This window comes from Bombina bombina, chromosome 10 (assembly GCF_027579735.1).
Source record: "Bombina bombina isolate aBomBom1 chromosome 10, aBomBom1.pri, whole genome shotgun sequence".
NCBI lineage: Eukaryota > Metazoa > Chordata > Amphibia > Anura > Bombinatoridae > Bombina > Bombina bombina.
Window position 1 is genome coordinate 28,445,178 of NC_069508.1, and position 13,319 is coordinate 28,458,496.

The 13,319-nt window shown below is 37.3% G+C and overlaps 1 protein-coding gene across 1 annotated transcript in view; it reads left to right on the forward strand.

The window, feature by feature from the left end:
* Nucleotides 1-13,319, forward strand: part of LOC128640677 (calcium-activated chloride channel regulator 1-like) — a 58,289-nt gene that overhangs the window by 31,567 nt on the left and 13,403 nt on the right. Inside the window, exons 9-10 of the mRNA XM_053693108.1 lie at nucleotides 4,755-4,861; nucleotides 8,506-8,727. Coding sequence (XP_053549083.1) covers nucleotides 4,755-4,861; nucleotides 8,506-8,727 — 329 coding nt within the window. The remainder of the gene's footprint in view (nucleotides 1-4,754; nucleotides 4,862-8,505; nucleotides 8,728-13,319) is intronic.

A 13,319-nucleotide genomic window follows, 5' to 3' on the forward strand; every position in this document is an offset into this window, starting at 1 on the left:
TAGAATTAGGAGGGAGGGCACCCTAAGAGCTCTTCAGTCAGCCTCAAAGAAGCGTGAGTGAATATGTTGTATCTGAGCCCACCTTACCCATCCTAACCACAACACCCCTCATGGCCCAACCCTCAGTCTTTCATAGGCTCTTCCTGATACTGAATCAAAGCCTTGACCCCCAGGTGGAACTCCAGCCTTGAAGGGACATGAAGCCCAATTATTTTTTATAATAATATAAAATGTAATGATTCAGATAGAGTTTACAAGTTTTTAAAAAGTTTCTAAATTTCTTTGTTTTAATGGTATTCTTATCCCTGGAATATTCACATAGCTGTTTTTAAAATCTCTCCCCCCCCCCAGATACACCTTTGTCTCTTTTTCTAGATGTTTAGTTTTGGTTTTAAATGTGTATATGTGTATGAATATACATATATATTTATGTGTTTGTATGTGTATATATGTATGAATATATACATTTATATTATGTGTTTATATGTGTATAAATGTATGAATAAACATATATACACATATAAATTCATAAATATATATCTATACATTATATATATATATATATATACAGTATATACAGTATATATATACACATTTAAATAGATTTCTATCAGCTAGATTACAAATTATGCGCGCTATAGGGAAATTAATGTACGCAACAAAAGTTGCGTTATTTAATCCCCTATAGCGCAGCCATTACAAGTTTTTTAAAACCCGGCTTGTGCGGGCGATATGGTGCTTTTAAGCTCCATACCGCACCAAAAACAAGCGCTGTTTTGACGTGCTTGTGCACGCTTTCCCCATAGACAACAATGATAAGAACGTGTCAGAAAAAAGTCTAACACCTGCGATCGCGGAAAGAAAAGCTGCGTAACGCAGCCCCATTGATGTTTATGGGGAAAAAATTACCCTTTAAACCTAACACCCTAACATAAAACCCTAAATCTAAACACCCCTAATCTGCCACCCCCGACATCACCGACGCCTGCCTACAGTTATTAACCCCTAATCTGCCATTACCGATATTGCCGATACTATACTAAAGTTATTAACACCTATTCTGCCGCACCCCAACATCGCCGCTACTATATTAAAGTTATTAACCCCTATTCCGCCGCTCCCCGACATCGGCACAACTAAATAATTTTATTAACCCGTAAACCTCTGGCCTCCCACATCACTACCACTGAATAAACCTATTAACCCCTAAACCGCCAGCCCCCCAAATCTCAACACCCAAAAATAAACTATTAACCCCTAAACCTAACCCTAAACCTAACGTAACCCTAACCCTAACGTAACCCTAACTGTAACATAATTAAAATAGAGCTAAATTAAACTTACAATTATTAACTAAATAATACCTATTTAAAACTAACTACATACTTACCTGTGAAATAAAACCTAAGCTAGCTACAATATAACTTATAGTTATATTGTAGCTAGCTTAGGTTTTATTTATTTTACAGGTAAGTTTGTATTTATTTTAACTAGGTAGACTAGTTAGTAAATAGTTATTAAACCTACCATAAACCTACCATTACAAAAAAAAAACATTATCCAAAACAATAAAAAGTATTCCTATTCTAATACCCTTTTAAAAAAAAACAAAAAAACTAATCTATAATAAACTACCAAGGGCCCTTAAAAGGGCCTTTTGTAGGGCATTGACCTAAGTTAAACAGATCTTTTGCTAAGAAAGAAAATAAAACACCCCCTAACAGCTACAAACCCCCACCCCCCAAACTACCAAGGGCCCTAAAACCTAACCTGTCTTACACTAAAACCTACCATTACAACAAATAACAAATACTAAAATTACAAAAAATAAAAAAAAACTACCATTAAAAAAATAACAAACATTATCCAAAACAATAAAAAGTATTCCTATTCTAATACCCTTTTTAAAAAAAAAAAAACCCCCAAAATAAAAAACCTTAATCTATAATAAACTACCAAGGGCCCTTAAAAGGGCATTGCCCTAAAGTTAACAGCTCTTTTGCTAAAAAACAAAAACAAACACCCCCTAACAGTATACAAACCCCCACCCCCCAAACCCACAAAATTAAAAGAAAGTAAAACCTAATCTACCCATTGCCCTGAAAAGGGCATTTGTATGGGCATTGCCCTTAAAAGGGCATTTATCTCTTTTGCTGCCCAAGCCCTAATCTAAAAATAAAAACCCCACCCCAAAACGAAAAAAAAAAAATGCATTACACAAAATAACAAATTATCAAAAATAATAAAAATTATTTCTATTCTAATACCCATTTAAAAAAAAAAACAAAAAAAAACTAATCTAGAATAAACTACCAATGGCCCTTAGGGTCTTTTGTAGGGCATTGCCTTAAGTTAAACAACTCTTTTACCTGAAAAAAAATATAAAGACCCACCAACATTACAAACCCCCACCCCCCAAACCCACAAAATAAAAAAAACTATCTAAAAAAACCTAAGCTACCCATGGCCATGAAAAAGGCATTTGGATGGGCATTGTCCTTAAAAGGGCATTTAGCTCTTTTACATGCCCAAACCATAATCTTAAAAAAAAAAACACCCAAAAAACCCTTAAAAAACCTATCACTAACCCCCGAAGATCCACTTACAGTTTTTGAAGTCCCGCTTGAACGATCTTCATCCAAGCAGCGAGAAGTCTTCATCCAGGTGGCCTTTTCAATCTTCATCCCGGCGACGAAGTCCTCATCCAAGCGATGAGATGTTTTCATCCAGGCGGAATCTTCAATCTTCATCCAGATGGCATCTTCTATCTTGATCCCGGCAACGCAAAGCGGGTCCATCCTATAGAATGAGAGCTGCTTAAATCCTATTGACTGATTTGAACAGTCAATAGGATTTTAGCAGCTCTAATACCTATTGGCTGATTCAATTTTTTCAGCCAATAGGAATGCAAGGGACACCATCTTGAATTGTGTACCTTGCATTGAAGATTCAGTGTACGGCGGCGACTGTATGAAGAGGTTGCTCCGCACCGGACGTCTTCAGGATGGACCCGCTCCGCGCGGCCGGGATCAAGATAGAAGATGCCGCCTGGATGAAGAGTGAAGAGGCCGTCTGGATGGTAAGTTTTAATTTAATTTAAATTAGGGAAATTGTAATTTTAATCTAAAGTTAGGGGGCGTTAGGTTTAGGGGTTACTAGTTTAATTTAGTTCATTGCGATGTGGGGGGCTTTCGGTTTAGGGGTTAATAGTTTACTTTAGTATATTTCGCTGTGGGGGGCTTGCAGTTTAGGGGTTAATATGTTTATTATAGTGGCGGTGGTGTAGGGCTTAATCATTTTAGTATAGTGGGGGCGATGTGGGAGGACGGCAGATTAGGGGCTAATTATATTTAAATGGTGTTTGCGATGCGGGAGGGCGGCAGTTTAGGGGTTAATACGTTTATTATAGTGGTGACTATGTTGGGAGTGGGAGATTAGGGGTTAATAAATGTAATATAGTGTTTGTGATGCGGGAGAGCCTCGGTTTAGGGGTTAATAGGTAGTTTATGGGTGTTTAGTGTACTTTTTAGCAGTTTAGTTATGAGTTTTATGTTACAGATTTGTAGCGTAAAACTCATAACTACTGCTTTTAGATGGCGTTACGGATCTTGTCATTTTAGGCTGTAACGCCGTTTTTTTAGCCAGAACGCAAAACTCATAATACCAGCGCTATGGGAATCCCATTAAAAATCGTAATTTTTAAGATTGCGGTACTGACGTTGCGTTACAGGCTAAAAGGCTTGCGGTAAAGCTATCCCGACAACACTTGTAATGGCTGTGGTGCTGTTTTTACGCAAAAAATACCATCTTTTCATCGTTAAAAGACGAATGCACAGACTTGTAATCTAGTTAATAAATGTGTCACATAGGATCCCTATGTAAAAGTTTTTTTTTCTTTCTTACATCTCATTTCTTCTCACTTTGAGCCCTTATAACTTATCTGTGCAATATTTTTTTTATTGCACAGATAAGTTATTTTTTTTTTGTGCAATTTTTTTCTCTTATCCAGAGGTCTGAGTTTGTAGTGTTTACCAATGCGCAAAATGCGAACATGACTTCACTGACTCATTTACTATCCAATTTTAATATAAGTAGTTTTCACGTGCTCACAAGAAGGTACTAGTGCAAAGGAGCGTTGTGTTCCGTATTTAATCTAGCCCAGTATGTTTCGCTTGATAATGATCTATATGTGCATGTGTGCACATGCACAGAACTAGTTTTTGTGCATATATCCCTAGATTGTTCATAAAGCTACTGAAAATGTGCAAATGATGGACAGTATCATATTTATCTCTTGTGCAGTAGTTTATTATTATATTATTTTTACAAACTGATGTTTTAATAATGTTTGATATTTTATTATTTTATAATAATGGTTAGTTTTGTTTGATTCATTCATTTGGAGTAATTTAATTATGATCATATAGCAGTAAAAAAAATAAGAATATATTTTGAGTCTATATAGAAACAATGGAGATTTTATAAACTAAACGTTTGAATATAAATTCCTTACTGAAGTTAATGTTTTTTTTTGTTTTTGTTTTTTTGGGGGGAGGGGGTTTCTCATTTTTAGCTAATGCAGCATCAGTGGAGGCAGACCGTAGAATTTAATTTCAAAATTAATATTATAATTATATTTTTAAAAAATTCCATTTTAATTTGAGGATTTTAACTTTAATTATTTTGCTCATTAAATATAATAAATACATAGAAACCTGTTACTTTTTATTATTAAACAAATGATTATTTTTCAGAGGGATTACGATTTTCAGCAACAGACAATCTAGATGCAAATGGTCTCATTGACGCTTTCAACGGAATTTCAGCTGGAAACGGAAATCTTTCTCAGCAAAGCATCCAGGTACAAATTATTTTTTTTCATTTGTTTTAATAATTTATTTATTAAAGGGGCATTAAAAACTTTGAGATGGTAATATAAAAGGATACATTGTATATGTAAAAAAAAAAGTCTGCAATATACTTTTATTATTTATTTTGTACCCTTCTCCTGTAATTCCATTCTAAATTGTGAGCTTTTCAGTTCCTGTTAGAAATGGAAGTGCAGAACACTGTTATATTCCCCATAGCTATTGGCTGCACACTCTAGTGACCTATTCATAAAACTGTCTCTAATTGGCCACAGCAGAGAAGGTAAACCTAAGTTACAACATGGCAGTTCCCAGTTTTTATAGACATTAAAACTTTACACTTATTTTGTAAATATTTAAACAGTTAATAAAACTTTAAAAAAATGCATCTACTTGTTACTCTCAGACTAATCTTTTTTTGAATGCATCATTCTATCTAGCATTTGCTTAGTGTTTAATGTCCCTTTAAAATCTGCCCTTTGTTCTCCATGCATTGGGCTTTTCATGAATTAAAGGAAATCACTGATAACTCAAACCCTGTAATATTTAAAGGCACATCATACACTAGATTTTTCTTTGCATAAATGTTTTGTAGATTATCTATTTATATTGCCCATCGGGGGTGTTTTCTTTTTTTTTTTAAATGTATAGATTTGCTTTTTTTTTATAACATTGTGATGATTTTCAGACTCCTATCCAAGCCCCACAGTTTCAGATGCATACACGCGTCTACAGACTCCTGCTGACTCCTGTTTATGTTATCTGTCTTTTCATATATAGGGGAGGGGGGGTCTGCTCTTTTTGATTTCCAGCCCATTACAGTGGGTGTCCCAGTTTACCTCATGAATATTTTTAAACAGGGAGCTTCTAAGTCAGTTTTTAAATGGTTTTATACAGGATTTTTAGATCAGTATCTGTGCATATTCTTCTTTATAGAAGTTTCTATTACATGCAGTTATATGAAAATGAGTGTATACTGTCCCTTTAAGCTCACTATGTTGCACTACTGTGGTCTTGGTTAAATTGAGTAAATCCCTCAGCAAATAGAAGTTTCTTAGAGGACAAGTAAAGTTAAAATTAAATGTTCATGATTTAGACAGAACATGCAATTTTAAACAACTTTCCATTTTGCTTTACTATCTAATTTGCTTCATTCTTTTGATATCCTTTGTTGAAAAGCATGCCTAGGTAAGTTGAGGAGCAGCAATGTACTACTGGGAGCTAGCTGGTAATAGGTGGCTACCCATATTTGCTCTTATTATTGGCTCATCAAATGTGCTCAGCTAGCTCCCAGTAGTCACTGCTGCTCTTTAGCCTAACTAGGTTTGTTTTTCAACAAAAGATAACAAAAGAAAAAAGCTAATTATATAATAGAAGTAAAAGGGATACTTGTTTAAAATTACTTGCTCTATCTGAATTGCAAAATAAAAATTGTGGGTTTAATATTCATCTAAGTTAAAATGCTAGAAATCTAGGGTGCTTCCTTAACATTATGGATGCTTGTACAGGAGAATATTTTCCATATTCCAATATCAACTCTATGAAGATTAACAATATATTTAGACTTTTACAGAATTCTAACCTATATATGTATCAGCTGATTATTTATTACTAACTTATACATAACTCTTTAATAAAATTCCCCATATATCTGTGCCTAGAACCTGTTTCTACCAACCTCTTTTTTATTAAAGGGATAGGAAAGACAAAATTAAACTTGCATGATTCAGATAGAGCATGTCATTTTAAGACACGTTTACATTCACTTCTATTTTCAAATGTGCTTCATTCTCTTGGCATCCTTTGTTGAAAAAGAACACGCACATATAGGAGCCAGTTGCTGATTGGTTCATGGTTGCACATATTTATCTCTTATTAATGGCTGACTAGATGTGTTCAGCTAGCTGCCAGTAGAGCTTTGCTGTTCCTTCGGCAAATGAAGAATGAAGCAAATTTGATCATAGAAATAAATTGGAAAGTTGTTTAAAATTGTTTGTTTTATCCAAATCATGAAAGAAAATGTGGGGGTTTCCTGTTCCTTTAAAATAAACAGAGACACGTTATATTTCTACCTACATAAGGTTATATAACCTATTAGTCTTCAAAATATATTATTGTTTTTAGACTTAATATAAATTAAATGAGATGTTTTTTCTTAAGGTGTTTACAGCCTAGGTGAAATGTGGTAATCTCTATATAGATATGTTTTTCCTGTATTTTTTTTACAGTGTCCTGTAATAGCTCTTTTAACTTTTTTTGTCATGTGAAACAGATGTTTAAACCATGACCTTAACTAAACATATGAATACTGCTGTATTCTGTGTAGAAAAGCTACGTAAACAGGTGACAGTAGCATAAATTAACGCCACAGTGGGGAAGATATATTTTTTCTAAAATAGCTGGTTTTGTTCATAGATCCTCCCCAGCCACAATTCAACTGTCGATACTTTACTATTAGGCCTTGTGTGTAGAGAGGGATAGCATGAGCAGTTCTACAGGGTCAGCCCATTTAAATGGGCATCTCCTTAAAAACAATAAGTGATGGCTTTAGTAAGCAAAATGTCAAGTACAAGGGTTACTCTAAATGTATTAATACAATATAAGCAGGGGACAAAAAAGAAAACGCTCTCTGGAAGTGTTTAAAAGGTAAACACTGTTTAGTAAGCAAAACAAAAATAATATATAATGTCATTTAGAATTGAATAGAAACAAATTTACACTGGAGTGTCCAAAACACATACAATGGATTGAATCCTTCACATTTAAACTTATAGTTGTGCAATATCTTGAAGAATTTTTGTAACATTAAAAAATGAATCAGTTTTTAGAAAATGTTGCTGAGTTTTTATTTTCCTGGAAAAATAAAAAATCAAAATCAAAATCTGAATTGTTATTTAGTGTGTTTAATTCTTAATAGGTAAAACCCATGTATGTTAATACATAATTTAGAAGTGCCACTTTTTGTCAACTTTACATTAAAAAGAAAAACAAATTAAAGGGATAGGAAAGTCAAAATTAAATTTGCATGATTAAGATAGAGCAGGTCATTTTAATACACTTTTAAATTTACTTCTATTTTCAAATGTGCTTTGTTCTTTTTGTATCCCTTGTTGAAAAAGAATACGCACATATCCTACAATAGTGGGAGCTAGCTGCTGATTGGTGCCTGCACAAATTTGTCTCTTGTGATTGGCTGACTAGATGTGTTCATCCAGCTGCCAGTAGTGCAAAGTTGTTCCTTCAACGAAGGATAACAAGAGAATAGAGCACATTTGATAATGGGAGGAAATTGGAAAGGTGTTTAAAATTGTATGTTCTGTCCAATTCATAAAAGACAATTTTTGTTTTTTCTGTCCCTTTAAGTTTAGAATGACTATATGGATGTTTACATGTTCTCATTAAAAACAATACCATATTTGTTGACATTTTCGGTTTGTTATAAGTCCTAGTTAAAAAAACTGTTCTAGTTGGTTCACTCTTGTGATTTTTTTAATGGTTTTGTTATTTCAAGGTCTGACCAACAGACTAATTAATTAACTCTGTAATAAATTGCATATATTGTCTGATATGTAATATTTATTTGTGTACTAATGATTATGGTAATCAGTGTGTAAATAATAATTCTTATTTTGAACAGTTGGAAAGCAATGGCAATAATATCAAACCTACTAATTGCTTAACTGGAGAGGTTCATGTTGACCAGACAGTCGGCATTAAGACATATTTTCTAGTCACTTGGCAGAGTTCAATGCCAAGAATCACTTTAACAGATCCCAAGGGAACCATATATGCCAATAATCAGTTCAAAAGTGATCCGTATTCTAAATCAGCCAGACTGGAAATCCCTGGAAAAGCAGAGGTAACATAGAGAATATTATTATAGATATGGCAAAAAAGTTTATTTTGTTTGTTTGTTTTTCTGATAATTATCTATTATTAATTGTAATAATATAGAACTTCCATATCACTCTGTATTGTAATGGAAACCTAAATGGTAAACTTAGATTACACCCAGAATACTAATATCGCACTTCACAGGATATCAGTATCTCATAATACTCAAAAGTTAAGACTTTTTTTTTTTTTTTTTTTTTTTTGAGTTAGAATGATCAATTGGCATTACTGGAGAAATCAAATGGTGAGAAAAAAAATAATATACACAAAGCCATACTGATAACTGTCTCAGTCTAGAAATTAAACACAAATAGTGAAATGCAGTTTTCTCAAGAACAATAATCACAGGATCAAAGCAGTTTTGTAGACACTTTAGAAATTAGAATTGGTCCAGAAATCGCAGCTTGACACTCTCAGCCGTCTGCTGGCTGAACTCTAAACAGCTGCTGTCACTCTCTGTCAGATGAGCACACACACCACAATAGACAGCAATTCAATCAGCATTAATGTTTTAAATACAGTTTCTATTTTACTGTCAACTAGTTATTGATTGTGTTTATTAAAGGGACAGTCTAGGCAAGATTAAACTATCATGATTCAGATAGGACATGTAATTGTAAACAACTTTCCAATTTACTTTTATCATTAAATTTGCTTTGTTCTCCAGGTATTCTTAGTTAAAAGCTAAACCTATGTAGGCTCATATGCTAATTTCTAAGCCCTTGAAGGCCGCTTCTTAACTGAATGCATTTGACAGTTTTTCACAGCTAGAGGGTGTTAGTTTGTGTGTGCTATATAGATAACAATTGTGCTCATGCATGTGGAGTTACTTATTAAACGGCACTGATAGGCTAAAATGCAAATCTGTCAAAAGAACTGAAATAAGGGGGCAGTCTGCAAAGGTTTATATACAAGGTAATCACAGATGTAAAAAGTATATTAATATAACAGTGCTGGTTATGCAAAACTGGGAAATCTACACTATATTTGCATTTGTAATGTCCGTCGCCATCGGCAGTTGCGCATGCATCCTCAATGGAATGTTGGTGGCGCAAGGCAGCCAACAGAATGTTGGCTGCGCGCAGCCAAAATAATCCACCGGGATTCAGCGAAGGCAAATGGAGCAATACAAAAAAAAAAAACACAGCCTGCACGAAGTATAACAAAAAAAAACGATCCTCCCACACAAAGTATTAACACATACACCGCAAACCCACACATCGAAAAATAATAAAGTAATTAACCCCTTAATGCCTTAACCGTCAACCACCCACATCGCAATAAACCTAATTACCCTATTAACCCCTAAACCACAAAACCCCCACATCGCAATAAACCTATTAACCCTATTAACCCCTAAACCGCAAAACCCCCACATCGCAATAAACCTAATTACCCTATTAACCACTAGACTGCAAACCCCCCTGTCATGAGATGCAGGACATATGCAGGACACAGCAATGATGGTACAACTCTATTTTATTGCAGAGCATAACAATACACATCTAGTCAGGTTGATTGTACTAAACTAACTGCGACACAGACACCGGACCTAAGCCCTCCCCCCAAACTAGTGACATCACATCCTGCTCTCATCACATCTTCCCCTTTTTCAAAGGCGAAGCATACGTTTGCATATAACAAATATCAAGGTACACAAACAGAGTATACCACAACATTTTTGTTTTTGAACATTATATAAACAAATAGGTTAGAAAACATGAACAAATAAATTACATCCTGACTTGGACATCGGGGTAGACTACCCTAGTCCACAGTGACCATGGGATTATTCTGCCCATACTTCCAGTCACTGTTCTAGCTAAAGTCAGTCCCTATATCGGGCCGGAAGTTTCACCACTCTTCCGCTTGATGTAACTTTGCATGAACTGTCCTCTGATACAGAAGATGGTGAACAAGAGTCCGCTGGAGGCAAAGATATATCCCCGTTGTGGTCTTGCTGAGGGGAAGGCACCTCTCTTAGAACAGGGGATCCCACCAGCGGTGGTACTGAGGCATCCAGTTCCAGACTCTCAGGTACAGACTGAAGATGTCTTCGGTTACGGCGTGTAACCGTCCCTCCCTCCGTAAGGACTGTATAAGACCTTGGTTCTGGAGAGCGGCCAACTACCGTATCAGGCGTCTTCCATTTCTTCTCATCATCCAGTTTAATTCTGACACTTTGGCCCGCTTTCAGTTCCTGTAAGGGCCTGGCAGAATGTCTCCTGTCGTAGAAGAAACGATAACCCTTTTTGGCCTCTTCATCCCTCCTAAGGACTTCGTCCCGAGGAACAGGGCCAGGCGGCTTGAAGACACCCACTGAGGGTAAAGTGGTGCGAATCTGGCGTCCTAGCATCAGCTGAGCCGGGCTAAACCCGGTGGCTTGAATGGGCGTCGCCCTGTATGACAAGAGGGCTAGGTACGGCTCAGATTGCTTTAGAATGAATTTTGTTGTTTGAACTGCCCTTTCAGCCATTCCGTTGGCCTGCGGATAATGTGGACTTGACGTGGAATGTACAAAATCATACTCCCTGCTGAAAGCACTGAACTCAGCAGAAGCGAACTGCATACCATTATCACTCACTAGCTCCATTGGAATGCCCCAGCGGGCGAACAAGCTCTTCAGGCAAATGATAACGGCCTGACTTATGATATCATTCAGGGGTGCAATCTCCAAATACCTGGAATAGTAGTCGATCACAACAAGGAACTTTTTCCCGTGCAGTTCGCACAAATCAGCAGCTATTTTCTGCCACGGCCCTGCAGGCAGTGGAGTAGACATCATGGGCTCCCTTCTCTGAGTAGGCCGGCGTTCCCGGCAAAAGTCACATTTAGACACGTGATTTGCAATGTCGGAGCTGATCCCAGGCCACCACACAGCTGTAGCTGCCCTTTCTCTGCACTTGGTAATGCCTAAGTGGCCATCGTGAATCCTGTTTAACATCTCCTTCCTCATGCTGACAGGAATTACAATGCGGTCTTGGAACAGCACCAACCCCTCCAGCTACGTGAGCTGCGACCTCTCTGGCTGGTAAGCGTTTAAAGACATCCAGGCTGCCCGGCTCTCGGGCCAGCCTTCTTTTATGTACCTTATAACTTCTTGCAGATCTGTGTCCAAATATGTCTCTTTCTTTATCTCTTCCAGTTTCCTTGAAGAAATGGACTTAGAGGCCACAATTGAATCAACATACACTTTCACATCCGATTCTGTGGAGGATTCTTCAGCAGCAGCCAGCGGGAGCCTGGATAGTGTATCCGCCACAACCAGTTGTTTCCCCGGCACATGCACTGCCTGAACATTGAACCTGAGCAGTCTCATTAAAAGTCTCTGGCATCTCAAGGGTGTTTTGTCAATGTCATAGGAATTGATTAGAGGGACTAGCGGTTTGTGGTAAGTTTCCAGACTAAATTTCTCCAAACCCACTAGATAACGCTGAAAGCGCTCACAGGCCCAAACTGCAGCCAGGCACTCTTTCTCAATTTGAGCGTATTTTGACTCCGCAGCCGTCAGTGTGCGGGAACAGTAGACGATGGGCTGTAGTTTATTCTCATTTAACTGCAGGAGTGCAGCCCCCAACCCATAACTGCTTGAATCGGCACTAACCACAGTCTTTTTTGAAGGGTCGTAGAACCCCAGCACTGGGGCAGACCCCAGCAGGGACTTGGCCTGCAGGAAAGCCTTTTCTTGTGAAGGTCCCCAGACCCAGGCAACGTCTTTCTTAAGCAACTCTGTGATAGGGTGTAAAACTGTTGATAAATCTGGAAGAAACTTGCCCACGTAATTTACAAGGCCCAATATTTGTCTCAGCTCATGTACATCAGAAGTACTTTTCATCTGTTCAATAGCACAAATTTTCTCGGGGTCTGGCTTGATGCCATCCCCGTTGATGATATGCCCAAAGTAGCATAATTCAGTTTTCCTAAAATGACATTTTTCTTTATTCAGCTTCAGCCCAGACTCTTTGATAGCCTTTAGCACACAACTTAAACGCTGATCATGCTCCTCCACTGTAGACCCATACACTAGAATGTCGTCCATGACGACCGCTGTGCCCACGTGGTCACTCAGGAGAGAACTCATTTCCCTTTGAAAGATTTCAGGAGCGGAGGATATCCCAAAGGGGAGTCTGCAGAAGCAGAACCGACCTACCGGTGTGATAAAGGTAGTCAGTTTGCGGCACTTTGGATCCAGGGGGATCTGCCAAAAGCCGCTAGAAGCGTCTAATGTGGAAAAGAACTTCGCCCCAGCCAACTTTGGAGCTATATCTTCTAATGTCGGCAGCACAAATCTCTCTCTCTTCACTGCCTCATTCAACCTTTTCAGGTCCACACAGATGCGCACCTTTCCATTTTTCTTTGCAACTGGAACAATGGGGGCACACCAATCAGTCGCTTCAACAACCTCTTCAATAACCCCCATAGACTTCATGCGCATAAGCTCTTTCTCCACTTGAGGCATGAGCGGGAACGGAATTCTACGAGGAGTAGAAATACTGTATGGGACTGCGTCACTTTTAAGTGCTATATGGACTGGTTTTCAATTCAGTAGGCCCAATT